Genomic DNA, 13,321 nt, shown 5'->3' with positions numbered 1-13,321 from the left:
CCTCAAGCTCCCAGGCCTCTGGTAGAGGACCCAAGCTCAGAGGATGAAAGAGAGACCACCCGCGGAGGGTGAGAAGGGAATTAGATTATTTATTATATATGTGTGTGTGTGTGTGTTTTGTTAGATGAAGTGCAGTTGATGAGTGCAGCATTTTTCAGGAGTGCTCAATAATCTGGACAGCAGAAAGGGAAAACTCTCCTTTATCAGGAAGCAACATCCAGCAATCACCCAATGTGCCTCAAAGATCTCTTGTTGGTTCTTTGCTTTAGCAGTGCTCTTGCCCTGCTACTCTTGGAGGGGGGGGGGGTTATGCTTTGCTTTTACTTACAGAGCTCCGAAACATGCTGGCCTCTTGGATCTTCTTCCAGGCTGCATTTCCCTTCCTCATGCGATAAACAAGCAACCCGATGACCAGCACACAGAGAAACAAAAGAACACCCAAGGTTGCCCCCAATGCAGCCATGTCCACAATTCCAAACTCACCAGATGGTCCCACTGCAACAAAAGAAAACATTACAAAAATGTTCTTAAGGATTGTTTGAAAGTAAATGTATTTGTGATCAGTGTGATGTGATTACTTGTGTTTAAAATGAACAAAAGAAATGGATTAGCAACAAAATGACTCATAACTCTGTCTTTACACTGGCCTGGACTATCCAACTATGACTAAAAAACCGTGTAGTGTGATTGGTTTGTTTTAATGTCAACAAGACTGTTGTTTGTCCAAGATGAAGGACATTGGTCTGAACAAGAAATGGGACCCAGTTTCATTTATGTTGGGACAACACTCTGAAAGGATCATTTGTCATCCTTCCATGTTTTTGTTTAAGGCGTTGAGACAAATGTTACAATGTTGAGATGTGCTTGCAGTTGAGACTCCTTCTGTGGGCCTCGTGGTGAAGATGGTGTCAGTTGACAAAGTGGAGTCACTGGTGGGCATGATCTCTTTGGTTGTCTCGCTGTCAGAGGTGGATTTCTCTATGGCTGTTGTGGTCATAGAGTCTGTAGTGCTCTGAGGCAAAGTGGTGGTAGAGAGACCTGAGAGGAGAACACACTTTGAAGCATCCATCCATCCATTTTCTGTACACCCTTATCCCTAGTAGGGTCAGGAGACAGGACAAACAACCACACCCACACACCTAGGGAGGGAGAATTTAGAGAAACCAAACCAGAGAGTACCTAGAGAGAACCCACACATGCACAGGGAGAACATGCAAACTCCATGCAGAAAGCCCCCAGGCCTGAATTGAACTCAGAACCTTCTTGCTGCAAGGCAGCAGCTCTACCAACTGCGCCACTGTGCAGCCTCACTTTGAAGCATATTTATTTCAAATGCTTCACCTTGGATGTACTTTTGTACTAAAGTACTTTTGATATGTTCCAAGAAAAATGTGGATTTCAGATTTTTTTAATAAGAACAAATGAACCTAATACTGATGTGCTGAAAGTCATTGACAGCAATGCAAGTCAAATAATATTGTAAGAAAAACCGTAAACATCCATACAGTCACATACTCCCCTGAATTTGGCTCCTTGTTTATGAGCAAGGACAGATTGTTATGAGGGCAGTCCAACCACAGAACATACATTGTGAATGTGACCAAACACAAATGTCAAACATTCGCTTTGTTTCTTTAAAATAAAAGAAATACTGTTGTAGCAAGAATTTTTGGGAATATTCACAATGAGCCAATCAAAAGCCTAAGTGAAATGGGTAACACTTTATTTGAAGGGGTGTGCATAAGACTGACATGACACTGTCATAAACATGACATAACATCTGTCATGAACATAAAGAAGTCTTTATGAATGTTTATGACAGTTGTCATGAAGTGTCATTTGGTAAATAATGACACGTTCTGTGTCATTATTTAAAGTCGACACAGAAGGTGTCGACTTTAAATAAAGTTGCTCTAAACTTTAGTTGCATTAAAAGTCCATTAAAAGTGGCAACTTTGCATGATTTTGTAAATTATGATAATTTAATGCAAAGTTGGCATTCATAAAGACTTCTTTATGTTCGTGACAGGTGTTATGTCATGTTTATGACAGTGTCATGTCAGTCTTATGCACACCCCTTCAAATAAAGTGTTCCCATGAAATGTTTTATTTACTGGTGTTTAGACCTACCTAATGTCAGTTCAACTCGGAGCGCTGCTGTAGCTGTTTCATCATTAGAAGTGTCTGTTGCCACAACCTGGAACACATAATTGGAGTTGAGCATCCAATACAAAGAGATCCCAGTCAGCCTAGTTAAGATCCAACTTCCCTTAAAATTACCTGGAGTGATACTGAGCTCTGTGGCAGATCTTTGGTCAAGAACAGGTAGCCACCAATAATAGCAAAATCACTGCTACCTTCGATTGAGTAGGTGATGTTGGGGTTTATTCCCTGTTTGAAGAGATTGCAAAGATATGTCAAAACATTTATTGCCTTTATGGTAATGTCTGAGAAATTAGGAGATGAAAACAAGATGAGGAATTTGAACTAAGTCCTGTTTTGGGAATATGCTGAATGTTTATAGACATTAGGTCCTGCAGTGCTTCAGGAGCTGTCATCTTTTCAGAAAGGCATCCCAGAGTTGAAGAAAGTCTTCAAATGTGTTTTTGTGTAGAAAGTTTTGTGAAAACAGTTATATCATAGCTTCACTTTGACAGTTTTATGTGTGTCCTGCATAACTGGTGAATCTCTGTAGCTGCATTACAGTGCCCCATTGAGGCCTGCTGGAAATGATTCCATATTTATGAAGAGCTATTATGAATAAAAAAGTTTTGAAATTTTTTTTTATGTTTACGAGGCCTTTACAAGGGTTTCAAGTGTTTCCAAGAAATCCACAGACCATGTTTCCAAAGTAATAAAGAAAAACTTCAAATTTCTAAAAGCAATAATTAAAAATGAAATAGTAACACATATCAGTTGATGCCTGAATCTTAATGTTGTCTCTCCATTATAATTTCTCATTGTCAGTTCACATGTTATCCACCTCAGCCAGAAGGAGTGTTGAAACGATTTACCCCAGCGCCAATGTAGTCCTCATCTGTAGCAATGATCTGTAAAGGCTGATCCTTGTTGGTCAGGTCCATTGCCATAGAGCCCACTGAAGTGATCAGAGCTTCATATTGAGTCTTCTGAAACTCTGGAGCATGAAGGCTCGTCACTCGGACACTGATCGTCACTGTTGTGGTTGCTAACTGATGAGTGTTTTTCGTCTGAGCAGCCTATATGTGAAACACATTCTGGTTAAGAAGTTTGTAAGATCTCAAATATTAAAAGTTTCTATGAGGAGAGACTTAAAAGTAAACTGGTGGCAGTGGTCCTAGAAGATCTTTACTACTTGAAATTGTGAAGTGATCAAATTAAATAGAGAACTGTGTTTATTCATTTTATTCAGGAATAAAATTACTAAATGCAGTATTTTTTTTATTTGATTGGTTCACAGTTTCAAAACATTGTTTGAATATATTTCTTTGTTGAAGTTGAAAATAGATTCACAGAATAATAGAGATGTATGTTATGAAAGTTGACTTTGTCATGAACATGAATAAGCCTTCATGAATATTTATGACTGTTGTCATAAAGCGTCATTTGGTAAATTATGACACTTTTAATACAAAGTTGACATTATTCAAAATGTCTTTGTTATGGCAACTTGATATTAACCAAGAAATCATTACTGATATAAATTTGTTATAAAAGTATTACTGATTGCACTTTAAAAATTAGGTATCTTTATGTTATTAAAGGTAAAGTTTAAACAGTAATGATTTCTTGGTTAATGTCAAGTTGTCATAACAAAGACATTTTGAATAATGTCAACTTTGTATTAAAAGTGTCATAATTTACCGAATGACACTTTATGACAACAGTCATAAATATTCATGAAGGGTTATTCATATTCATGACAGGTGTTATGTCATGTTTATGAAAGTGTCATGACAGTCTTATTCACCCCCCTTCAAATAAAGTGTTACCATTGAATTTACTGTACCAGAACTGTCAGTGCAATTTCCTTCACAACGTCTGTTGGCCTCAGCATGGTGATGTTTCCAGAGTTTGGATTAATCTGAAAAAGGCTGTCCTCATTTCCTGAAACACAGATTCAAGAAGCTACTTCCTCCTTCTGATACAGTTTGGCCATCAGAATAAGCTTTTTGTCACCAGTTTTGTAAAACATGCTCATGTGACAAACCAGGTCGCTTACCAGCAATGATGTAATAGGTAATCTCCTCTTTTATTCCAAAGTCTCCATCAACAGCATAAAGAGGTCCTGGCTTCAGAGGCAACACTCCAGTCTATAAAGGAATTTACAATATACAGGTATATCTTCACAAAGATTACATAAGGAATGGTAACTTCAGATAATTACAATAAAAATACAAAAGCAAAGCTGGCCAGAGGAATGTATTGGAGAATACTTCATATGTTCTCTTTCATCATTTCCTAGGAAATGACTTACCTCTTGTTCATTTAAGTTAATTCTGCCAGTGTAGCCTGGATTCTGGCAAATCACTACTTCATTTATTGTATGCCTGGTACAAGGTTCGAACCATGGAGGTCGGTTGTCAGTGTCTGTGATTGAGATCATGATGGTTGTGGTAGCAGTGAATGATGGCCCTTCAGGTGGAGAAGTCAGAGGTGTATCCTTAAAAGTGAGAGAGTACCGTTAAGCCCAAAATTATACATACCCATGGCAGACCTCAAAATTATTTATATTCACTCATTTGAGAAGTTTACTTCTATTAAGAAATGATTCAGGCAGCTCTCAAAGAATGAATATGTAAAAGCTGGATCAGCTATGTAAGACAAAAAAAACAAAAAACAAAAACAAGACAAACAACTGAACTGTTTTCATTTACATTTTATTATAAAAATATGTTGAAAACAATTTATATCATTCTCAATAATCAACAGAAAATTGGCATTACTACAATTAGATCCTTCCTATAACCACTGAAAAGCTCTTTGTATGTTTGGTGTTTTGTTGATTTATCTTTGGTTATGAGCTCCAAGTATATGAGGTCTGAGGTATGAGTCTTTAGCTCCCTCTATTGCAGTGTTTCTCAATTCTGATCCTCAGAAATGCTCTGCATATTTTAGATGGGTCTCTGTTCCAGAACACCTGATTCAAATGATTGTGTGACCTCCTTTAAATGCCATCAAATGCCACAGAAGCCTGTTAATCACCCACTTATTCAAGTCAGGTGTGTGGCAGAAGGGAAACACCTAAAACATAAGGTCAAGGTCTTTGAGAAACAATGCTTTGCAGAGAGAAGAGCCACCTGGTGCTTAAACATGGTGTTTGTTAAAGACATTCCATACAGAAGTCCAATACCAAAACACTGTTTAGGTTCATATTAGGAAAGCCATGCTTCTAGATCACCCCTTCAGGTCATAAAGAGGAGAGGACTTTGCTAGCTGGAGAAACTCCATAATCAACCTACTCTGTTGGGGGCCTGTGAGATTCCCTCACTGACATCTCTCTCCCTTGGCAAGTCAGAAGTAAGAAAGTACAGTTCCTCTCAATGAGTTGGGTTTCAGAGCTCAAGCCAGAAATTGACACACCAAGGCTCCCGACCAGTCAACTTGCCAAGCACCTGGGGCCTCATGTATAAACCGAATGTTTTGGCACTGATGAAGAACATCGTCAATAGAAGGATTCGGCAGGCGCTTGTGTTCAGAGGCCATATTGTTCTGCTCAGATATATTGATGATGGTTTATTAGCATTTAGATTGTCCAGACTGATCATCCCAGAGCTCTGAGCAAAAAGGGAACCGTGCGTTACTGGTCCAATTGGAGCTGGACTGTTACTGGTCCATTTCCTTTATCCTTCAGAATGTGTCTTTATGAATAGAGAGCATTTCCATTCTGTAAGTGTGCAACTTATACACATGATAAACTTCTACTCAGTCACTGTAAAGAACCCTCTGGCACAATGTCTGTCTTTAAATCCCAACTGAACGCTCTGCTGTTCAAACAAACATTTGCACTTGGATTTCGTTATTTCCTTTTTGTTTTCTATTTGGAATTTTTTCTTTTTTATTTGATCTTATGTGGTTCAAGGACCACAGTTTGAGAAAGACTATTCTAGAGCAGTGTTTCTCAGTACCAGTCCTCAGGGACCACAGCCCTGCATGTTTTTGGTGCTTGTCTTCTGCAGCACACCGGGCCTGAATAAATGGGTGATTATCAGGCTTCTGGTGCATTTGATGACTGAGGAAGAGGTTGTGCAATTTTTTGAATCAGGTGTACTGAAAGAGAGACAAACATGAAATGTGCAGGGCAGTGGTCCCTGAGGACTGGCATTGAGAAACACTGCTCTAAAGAGTCATTCTCGTGTTCACAGCATATAGGATTTAAATTACACTTCTTCTTTTCCTTGCAACCGGTTTAAAGCTGCATATTGCCACCTACCTTGTAGGGCTGAAACGCATAATTTTACATCTATAGATCTATGAAATGTGGAAAGCCAAACAGATAAAATTATTAAACTTTTGCTGTTGCAAGAAAACTGAATTTATGCAGTTTTTGTAAAATAGTGCATGTTTTTATTATTATTACTATTATTACTATTATTATTATTATTATTTTACAAACTTTAAAGGGGCAATATTTTCCAGGCATAATCAAATATCCATGTTATCTTCAGTTGTTATAAAAATGCTGCACATATCAAAGGACGTTTGACTTAGCAATCGAGTGGCTTGAAAATGGGCCTCTGTCTCTTTAAGAAGCTTCTGCTGTTTCCCACATGTTTCTCAATTAAACCTTTAACATCATTCTCATGAGACTGAGAAATTGTTTGTATGATAAGCTCAGGGGATATGCAGTTCCACCTAATTTTGCTAATTAGCAAACACTGAAATTAGCAATGCTCGCTAATTGTTTGCAAAAAGTTTTGGAAAGAATATGTGGCATTCTGCTAAGCTTATTAAGTGTTTTGGAGAAAACGGTCTGTTTCCTCAATTCTGTCTAAGCAATCCTAAAAACTGTAAATGTTTGGTGAAAAAAAAAAAAAAAAACTTACTTGGGCTCTCAGTATTAGTTGAACCTCTTTGACTTTATCATAATCAAGAGGTCTATTGACAAGGATTTCTGGCGTACTTTGTGACCTCAGCTTAAAGGCATCCTAGAGAAATCAAACAGCACAACAAAAATGCATAAGCTAGTTGCTACAATGGCATGGAAATATATATAGACATATTTAAAATAAACATCTTAAAAGTAAAACACCATACTAATTGTATCATACAGGTTCAGATTCAGATGTCAGCGTGTAGTAGAGCACAGGTCCATCAAGGTCAGTGGCAGGAAACTCACCCACAGAGCTGTCTATCTTAGACAGCTGGTTAGAAACAGACCACAGAAAATGAAATGTTAAAGGTCAAGAGAAATCTAATTACAAGCTGTGTGTCCTCAACAGTTATTTGCATTCTGCAGATATCTGTCCAAATCTTACCTCTTCAACTTTTTCCTGATACAAATCCTTCTCAAAAATTGGTTTGTTGTCATTCACATCTTGCACAATTACCACAATAGTTTTTGAAATCTAGAAAAAAAAAAAAAAAACATTTAGATATTTTTTGTTCATTGTCTTCTTCCTGTGAGCTACTGTAACAGCAATTGACATGTAGCCACCTGTCAATCATTCTAGGGGGTTTGTCAGCACCTGACCAATCGGCAATTGCTATTTGTCCCGAAGTACATGTCCCTTATCTGGAGGAACTGAACCTCGGTCAACATTGCTGGGGTTCATCATTGCCAACGCTGTGCAGTCATAAAAATTTCGAGGAATATAATAGGAAGTCATGGTTGTCAGTGGGGAACACGCAATCCTGACAGCCATCACCCAGAGTGTTTACAGGGCAGAATACAATTTATTAAATTTCCAAAACCCAAACGAGTCTGGAATAATGCAAGAGATGGATGAAGGCCTGCAGCCTTCTTTCTTCCAGTTGAAAGAAACTGTGATCGACAGCAACTACCACATGATTGTCTGAATAAAGGTAACCAGTACTAAACATCCCATTTTTTTACTTTTTATTTTTTTGTCATAAGGACACTTATACATGGGGACGGAGCCAGGGTCGTGTCAATTAATAGGTAATTCAAAAAGAAACAGAGAAAGAATACCCAAACACAAGTGTAGGTTTTGAAGGCAGTAGGTTGTATACCCTTTTTATTATTTCTTTTTACAACTATTTCTTTTATTCTTTCTTTTGTTTTTACCAGTAATCAAACTATGAAATTCTGTCTTCAAACATCTGGACCCATATTCTCAAAGATTCTCAGAGAGCTCCTATCTTAGCCTAAGAACTGTTGCTAAGGAGTCCTAGCATAAAGACTGATTCAGTCAGCTGCTGAGAAACTGAGTGAAGAATCAACAGAAATTCCAAACTTAGTGTCGAGATGGGGTTGACCCCTTTTCTAGGAGTGACACTGTCTTCCTGGGACTGTGATTGGTTGATACACAAAAGAAAAAAAGATAAAAATACAAACATGACCCCAGCAAACAACTGATACAAATGAATCCGTCCTATAATCTAGACTGGGATAAAAGTGTGTTATGAACATTCAGTTATTGCCAATTCAGTTAAAATAATAATTAGGATGTAAATGAAGCACAATCAAACATGTTGATGGAGTGTGGCAATAATTTATTTATTTATTTTATTTTTTTTAAATAAATAAAAATAAATAAATTTTTGCCACACTGCATCAACATGTTTGATTGTGCTTCATTTACATCCTAATTATTATTTTAATTCATCACAGCTTCTTGCAATGCTTGATTTTCTGCTAGTGTAAATGTGAAAGTTGTGATTGCCTTCTTGTTTCTGGTGAAACATTTAAATACTTTTCAATTCAGTTCAGTTTATTTATATGCCATCATGTCACAACAAATGTAACCTCATTTTCCAAAAGAAGTCATTCCAGTTCAATCACACATACATTCCAATAAGCCCCAGTTATCAGTTATCAATAAGTGAATTAAATTATTTCTATGAATTTAAAATGTCATGTCCATAATATTATAGCTGTTTTTTTTTTTAACAATCAGAAAATAGTCTCACCGATCCACCTTCCAGAGTACATCTTATACCAAGAGCATAGGTCTGTGTCTCCTGTAAAACACAAACAAAAGAAACATTGACTCACTCTCTCTCTCTCTCTCTCTATATATATATATATATATATATATATATATATATATATATATATATATATATATATATATATGGTACAAATCTTGCACAAATTACCTCACGGTCCAACACTTCAGTCGCGATCAGCTGGTTTCCATTAATTCCAAATGGCACGTTTGCATTTGTAATGGCAATTGTCTCTCCAGGTGTGACTGAAATTGTTGTCACAACATCACCAACACTGTTGTTTTCTTGAAACTGCACTGGGCTTTCAAAAGAACAACCTGTTGTGAGAGAAGCATATTCAGCAGGGAATGATGGAAAGACAGTATATAGAATACTGTTACTGTGGTTACAGCAATCTACAGCAGTTGTTTACATTTTACGGCAAAGTTCTTTTGAATGCACGGGCCCTGTCTAAGTTCCACTTAGAGGCCCCCTAGTGGCCCCAGGGCCCAAAGCAGCTGTTTAGTGTGCTTTGCCTTGGGCTGGCCCTATCATTCATTCTACAGTAGATAGTTCCAGAAAATGTATTCGCCACTGTAAAGAAAAAGCCGAAGTACCCAGACAAGAACCCACATATGCACAGGAAGAACATGCTACTTTACCTTCTGAATGAACAAAACTGAGCATGCTTTTATTTTTGATATTTCCAACTGGAAGCATTTTTGTGACACAGTTTAAAGGCAAGAGATGGTAAGTTGTTTTTTTTGTTTCCTAAAATATCCAAAATCATTTAATGCAGCATGTATGCCATCATTATATGAGGTTTACATTATTTTTTTTATGAGTTATTAACATCCCATAATGATCTATCAACATCACTGGTTAATAATCAAGCTCATTCCGTTAACAATAAAACATATGCAACAGCTGCAATCTGTAGCTCACATATTTGTTTTCTTTCACTCTTCATATGAGATAAAAATTGTTGCTAAGACTTGAATCTCAGACCATGTCAAGTCTTCTTGACATCTCTGATGGATAAATGGATAGATGATCAAAGTAGTTGGGTGATGCCAGAAGTCAGAGGAAAATAGCCAGACTGGTTTGAGATTATAGAAAGACATTGGCTCAAATGACTGCCTGTTTCAACTGTGGTATCCAGAATATAATCTCTGAACATCTAATAGCAGATGAGCTGCATCAGCAGAGGGAGACACTTGAGTCAGCTAAGAACAACTTAATCTACAACTCACACAAATGTTGCTGCAAAAATGAAAAAAATAAAACATGCAACCTCTGAACTAAAACACGGTTTTTAATTTTGATTCAATGAAAATCTGAAAATACAGGAATTCAGACGTTTTCTTTTCAGCTGCTACATTTAGCTGGACTTATACAGTTCAGGCTGCTGGTGGTATAATAATCTGGAGGATAATTTTTTTCTCAACCCCGTTTGTGCCCATATGTACCAACTGAGCAAAGCTTTCTATGCCTTTATCAATGTTTTCCAACTTTTAAGTGAGTGCTTGGCATGTGGCTCTTACTCTGCGATGTGTCTTCTTCATGTTTTGTCCAGGTACGGTCAGAAGCAGTGCTACACATCGTTTGAGACAATGAGTTTAAATAAACAGACTTCAGATAGAGGATGAGGAGACTGTGAATCAGAGCAACAAGGTCTTTGATTGTTCAAACTCTTTTCTGCTGGTACAGAAGAAGATTTTGTACCAGGTGGAAAATAAATTTGACTTTGGATAGATAGCAGGGTTAATGATTTACTAAATGTTTCTGTCATTTAGTTGATGTGTCCTGATTAATCAGAATTGATTGATAATACTCTCTGAGGAATATGGCTTAAGGGGAGGAATATAAATACCTGAACACCTGACTTGCTACCATTCTTTTTACCAGATCTGGTAATATATTTCCACATATTACCAGATATATATTTGTGGTAATAAGTTACCACAAATAAATGTGGTAATATATTTCCACATATTACCAGATATATATTTGTGGAAATAAGTTACCACAAATAAATGTGGTAATATATTTCCACATATTACCACATATGTGGAAATATGTGGAAATATATTACCACATATATTTGTGGTAATATATTACCACAAATATATATCTGGTAATATATTTCCACATATTACCAGATATATATTTGTGGTAATAAGTTACCACAAATAAATGTGGTAATATATTTCCACATATTACCACATATGTGGAAATATGTGGTAATTTCCACATATTACCAAGATTTCATCAAATCTTGGTAATATGTGGAAAGAATGCATAGACATTTAAAATTTACTTATTTTATTCAAGCTCACTAGCAGTAAATATCTCCACCCTTGGACTCTGTCCATGACATGCAATTTCCTGTTTCAAACTCCGTCTTTATGTTGTTCCTTGTTTCCATTTTTTCATCTTAATGTACAAAATTTTGAAGTTCTAACTGATCTAAGGAACTTTACATCAGTCTTTGTGAATTAATGACCCATTAATAACCCTACTTGATTAACTGTGCATTAATCAGTCAGCCTTAAGAATAAATCAAATACAACAGAACTTACTTTGAGATGTGGCATTGGACGCCTGAAACAGAACCAGAAGTAAGCAGATGAAGAATTTGCCCACAGAAAGGTGTGGGTCAATACAGTCCATTTTTCTGTCTCTGTCCGCCTTGTATGAGCTGATCTTTGTGTGTCTCGTAGCTCCGCTTATCTGTGGGCTGTTTGTGCAGCTGCAGATGGACTTTTGCCCATCATAAAAATGAGAATGTTTGTTTGCCAGGAACTGCGACAGACTGGCGACCTGTCCAGGGTGTACCCCGCCTCTCGCCCAGAACGTTAGCTGGAGATAGGCACCAGCACCCCTCCCGACCCCACTGAGGGACAAGGGTGTTCAGAAAATGGATGGATGGATGGATGTTTGCCAGGAAACCAGGATACAATCTCTGCTCCTTTGTCATTTGTTTGGCTGGACTAACAAAAGTAAAATATAACTTGAATTATTGGGTTCTTACATCTTCACACGATCCTTATCAAAATAGCCTCCCCCCTGAATTACATTTTTTGAGCACAACAAAACAAACAAAATATGAATGTATTAAACAAAAACAAGTATTTACTCTTGAAAAATACATTTCTCAGTGAAGTTACAAAAATCTTCTTTGAAATATGTTTATATGTTTACTATGAGTCTGACATCTACTCCTAATAGAGAAACCAGTCACCTTTCTCGCTCAGTTCCAACATTCTTAGAAAGAGAATTGTGTATTGTGTATGTTAAAATAATTAACATAGATTAAAATAATTATGTCAGTTTTACTTCAGGTTTGGACAGTTAGAGTTAATGAGTTGGGTTGGATCAGATTGGACATGATGTTAACGGCAGTCAGCAACCTTTAAAATCCAATGAACCAGATATGCCCTCAATCCAGATAAATAAAACAGATTTAGATCCACAAATATTACCTGACCTTTTGAAAAAAAAGACATCTTATAATTTTTCATAAATATCTGCTACAGGAAATCTATTGTAATTTTTAAAGAGAAAATATTTTATTACCAATTTTAGGTTTTAATATAAAGAAAACATTTTTTTTCTTTACAGATGATGGCTACATTTTCTCACACCCAATTTTATTTGCATATAGTTTCCAGCCTAGTAACAAAAAAATAGATCTAAAAATGACTGGTACTTTGTGTCATTATGTTGTGGAAGTCACATATAATAACGCAATGAAAAAAACTGAAAAAATAGCTAAAATCTGGATTTGTTATTTATCATGTATTTGCAAAACTTCAGTTGTTTCTTTAACATTATGAGTCAAAATTTTAAGAACGATTGTGGAAGGACCAAGCAGTCTGTTTTGGCTCCTGAGTGGATGGGCTCTACTCAGGACGTTACTTATTCGCTACTTATGCCTCAGAATGTAGCCCATTTGTATCCACAAAATTCACAAGAATATATCATGTAAGGAGTTATAGTTTCAAAATTCCTCTCTCCCCTTGACAATGAATGACTAGAGTTATGTACATAAAAATCTTCTAGACCTACAGTTTCTTTTGCCATCAGCTCTCAAGAAGGAGGTTCTGACTCTCTTACTGGCCTGGAATGTTTACTGACATTACACAGTTTCCTCCAGAGTGTCGGCATTGCCAAGTTGCTAAAAATGTAACATCAGAGTTTAGAAGTTTTATGAGTCATCTTTGGGGAT

General features: G+C 36.7%; 1 protein-coding gene across 3 annotated transcripts in view; it reads right to left on the bottom strand.

The window, feature by feature from the left end:
* The window catches only part of LOC103149366 (cadherin-related family member 5-like), a 15,152-nt gene extending 3,296 nt beyond the window's left edge, over positions 1 to 11,856 (bottom strand). Inside the window, exons 1-14 of one of the 3 annotated variants that reach the window (XM_007568474.2) lie at positions 11,673 to 11,854; positions 9,262 to 9,428; positions 9,073 to 9,123; positions 7,458 to 7,547; positions 7,251 to 7,343; positions 7,026 to 7,127; positions 4,457 to 4,642; positions 4,202 to 4,292; positions 3,989 to 4,086; positions 3,015 to 3,218; positions 2,281 to 2,391; positions 2,131 to 2,197; positions 850 to 1,038; positions 329 to 495 (exon numbers count right to left, since the gene is read on the bottom strand). In XM_007568474.2, coding sequence (XP_007568536.1) covers positions 329 to 495; positions 850 to 1,038; positions 2,131 to 2,197; positions 2,281 to 2,391; positions 3,015 to 3,218; positions 3,989 to 4,086; positions 4,202 to 4,292; positions 4,457 to 4,642; positions 7,026 to 7,127; positions 7,251 to 7,343; positions 7,458 to 7,547; positions 9,073 to 9,123; positions 9,262 to 9,428; positions 11,673 to 11,763 — 1,707 coding nt within the window. In that variant the 5' untranslated portion in view covers positions 11,764 to 11,854. Of the gene's footprint in view, positions 1 to 328; positions 496 to 849; positions 1,039 to 2,130; positions 2,198 to 2,280; positions 2,392 to 3,014; positions 3,219 to 3,988; positions 4,087 to 4,201; positions 4,293 to 4,456; positions 4,643 to 7,025; positions 7,128 to 7,250; positions 7,344 to 7,457; positions 7,548 to 9,072; positions 9,124 to 9,261; positions 9,429 to 11,672 lie in introns of all 3 variants that reach the window. The other 2 variants (XM_007568476.2, XM_007568475.2) reach the window with 2 other exon arrangements.
* Between the last annotated feature and the right edge of the window lie 1,465 nt (positions 11,857 to 13,321).

Source organism: Poecilia formosa, unplaced genomic scaffold (genome assembly GCF_000485575.1).
Source record: "Poecilia formosa unplaced genomic scaffold, Poecilia_formosa-5.1.2 Scaffold224, whole genome shotgun sequence".
In the NCBI taxonomy this organism is placed as follows: Eukaryota; Metazoa; Chordata; class Actinopteri; order Cyprinodontiformes; family Poeciliidae; genus Poecilia; species Poecilia formosa.
Note: the sequence above shows the minus strand (reverse complement) of the source record. Positions and strands in the feature narration are given on the sequence as shown.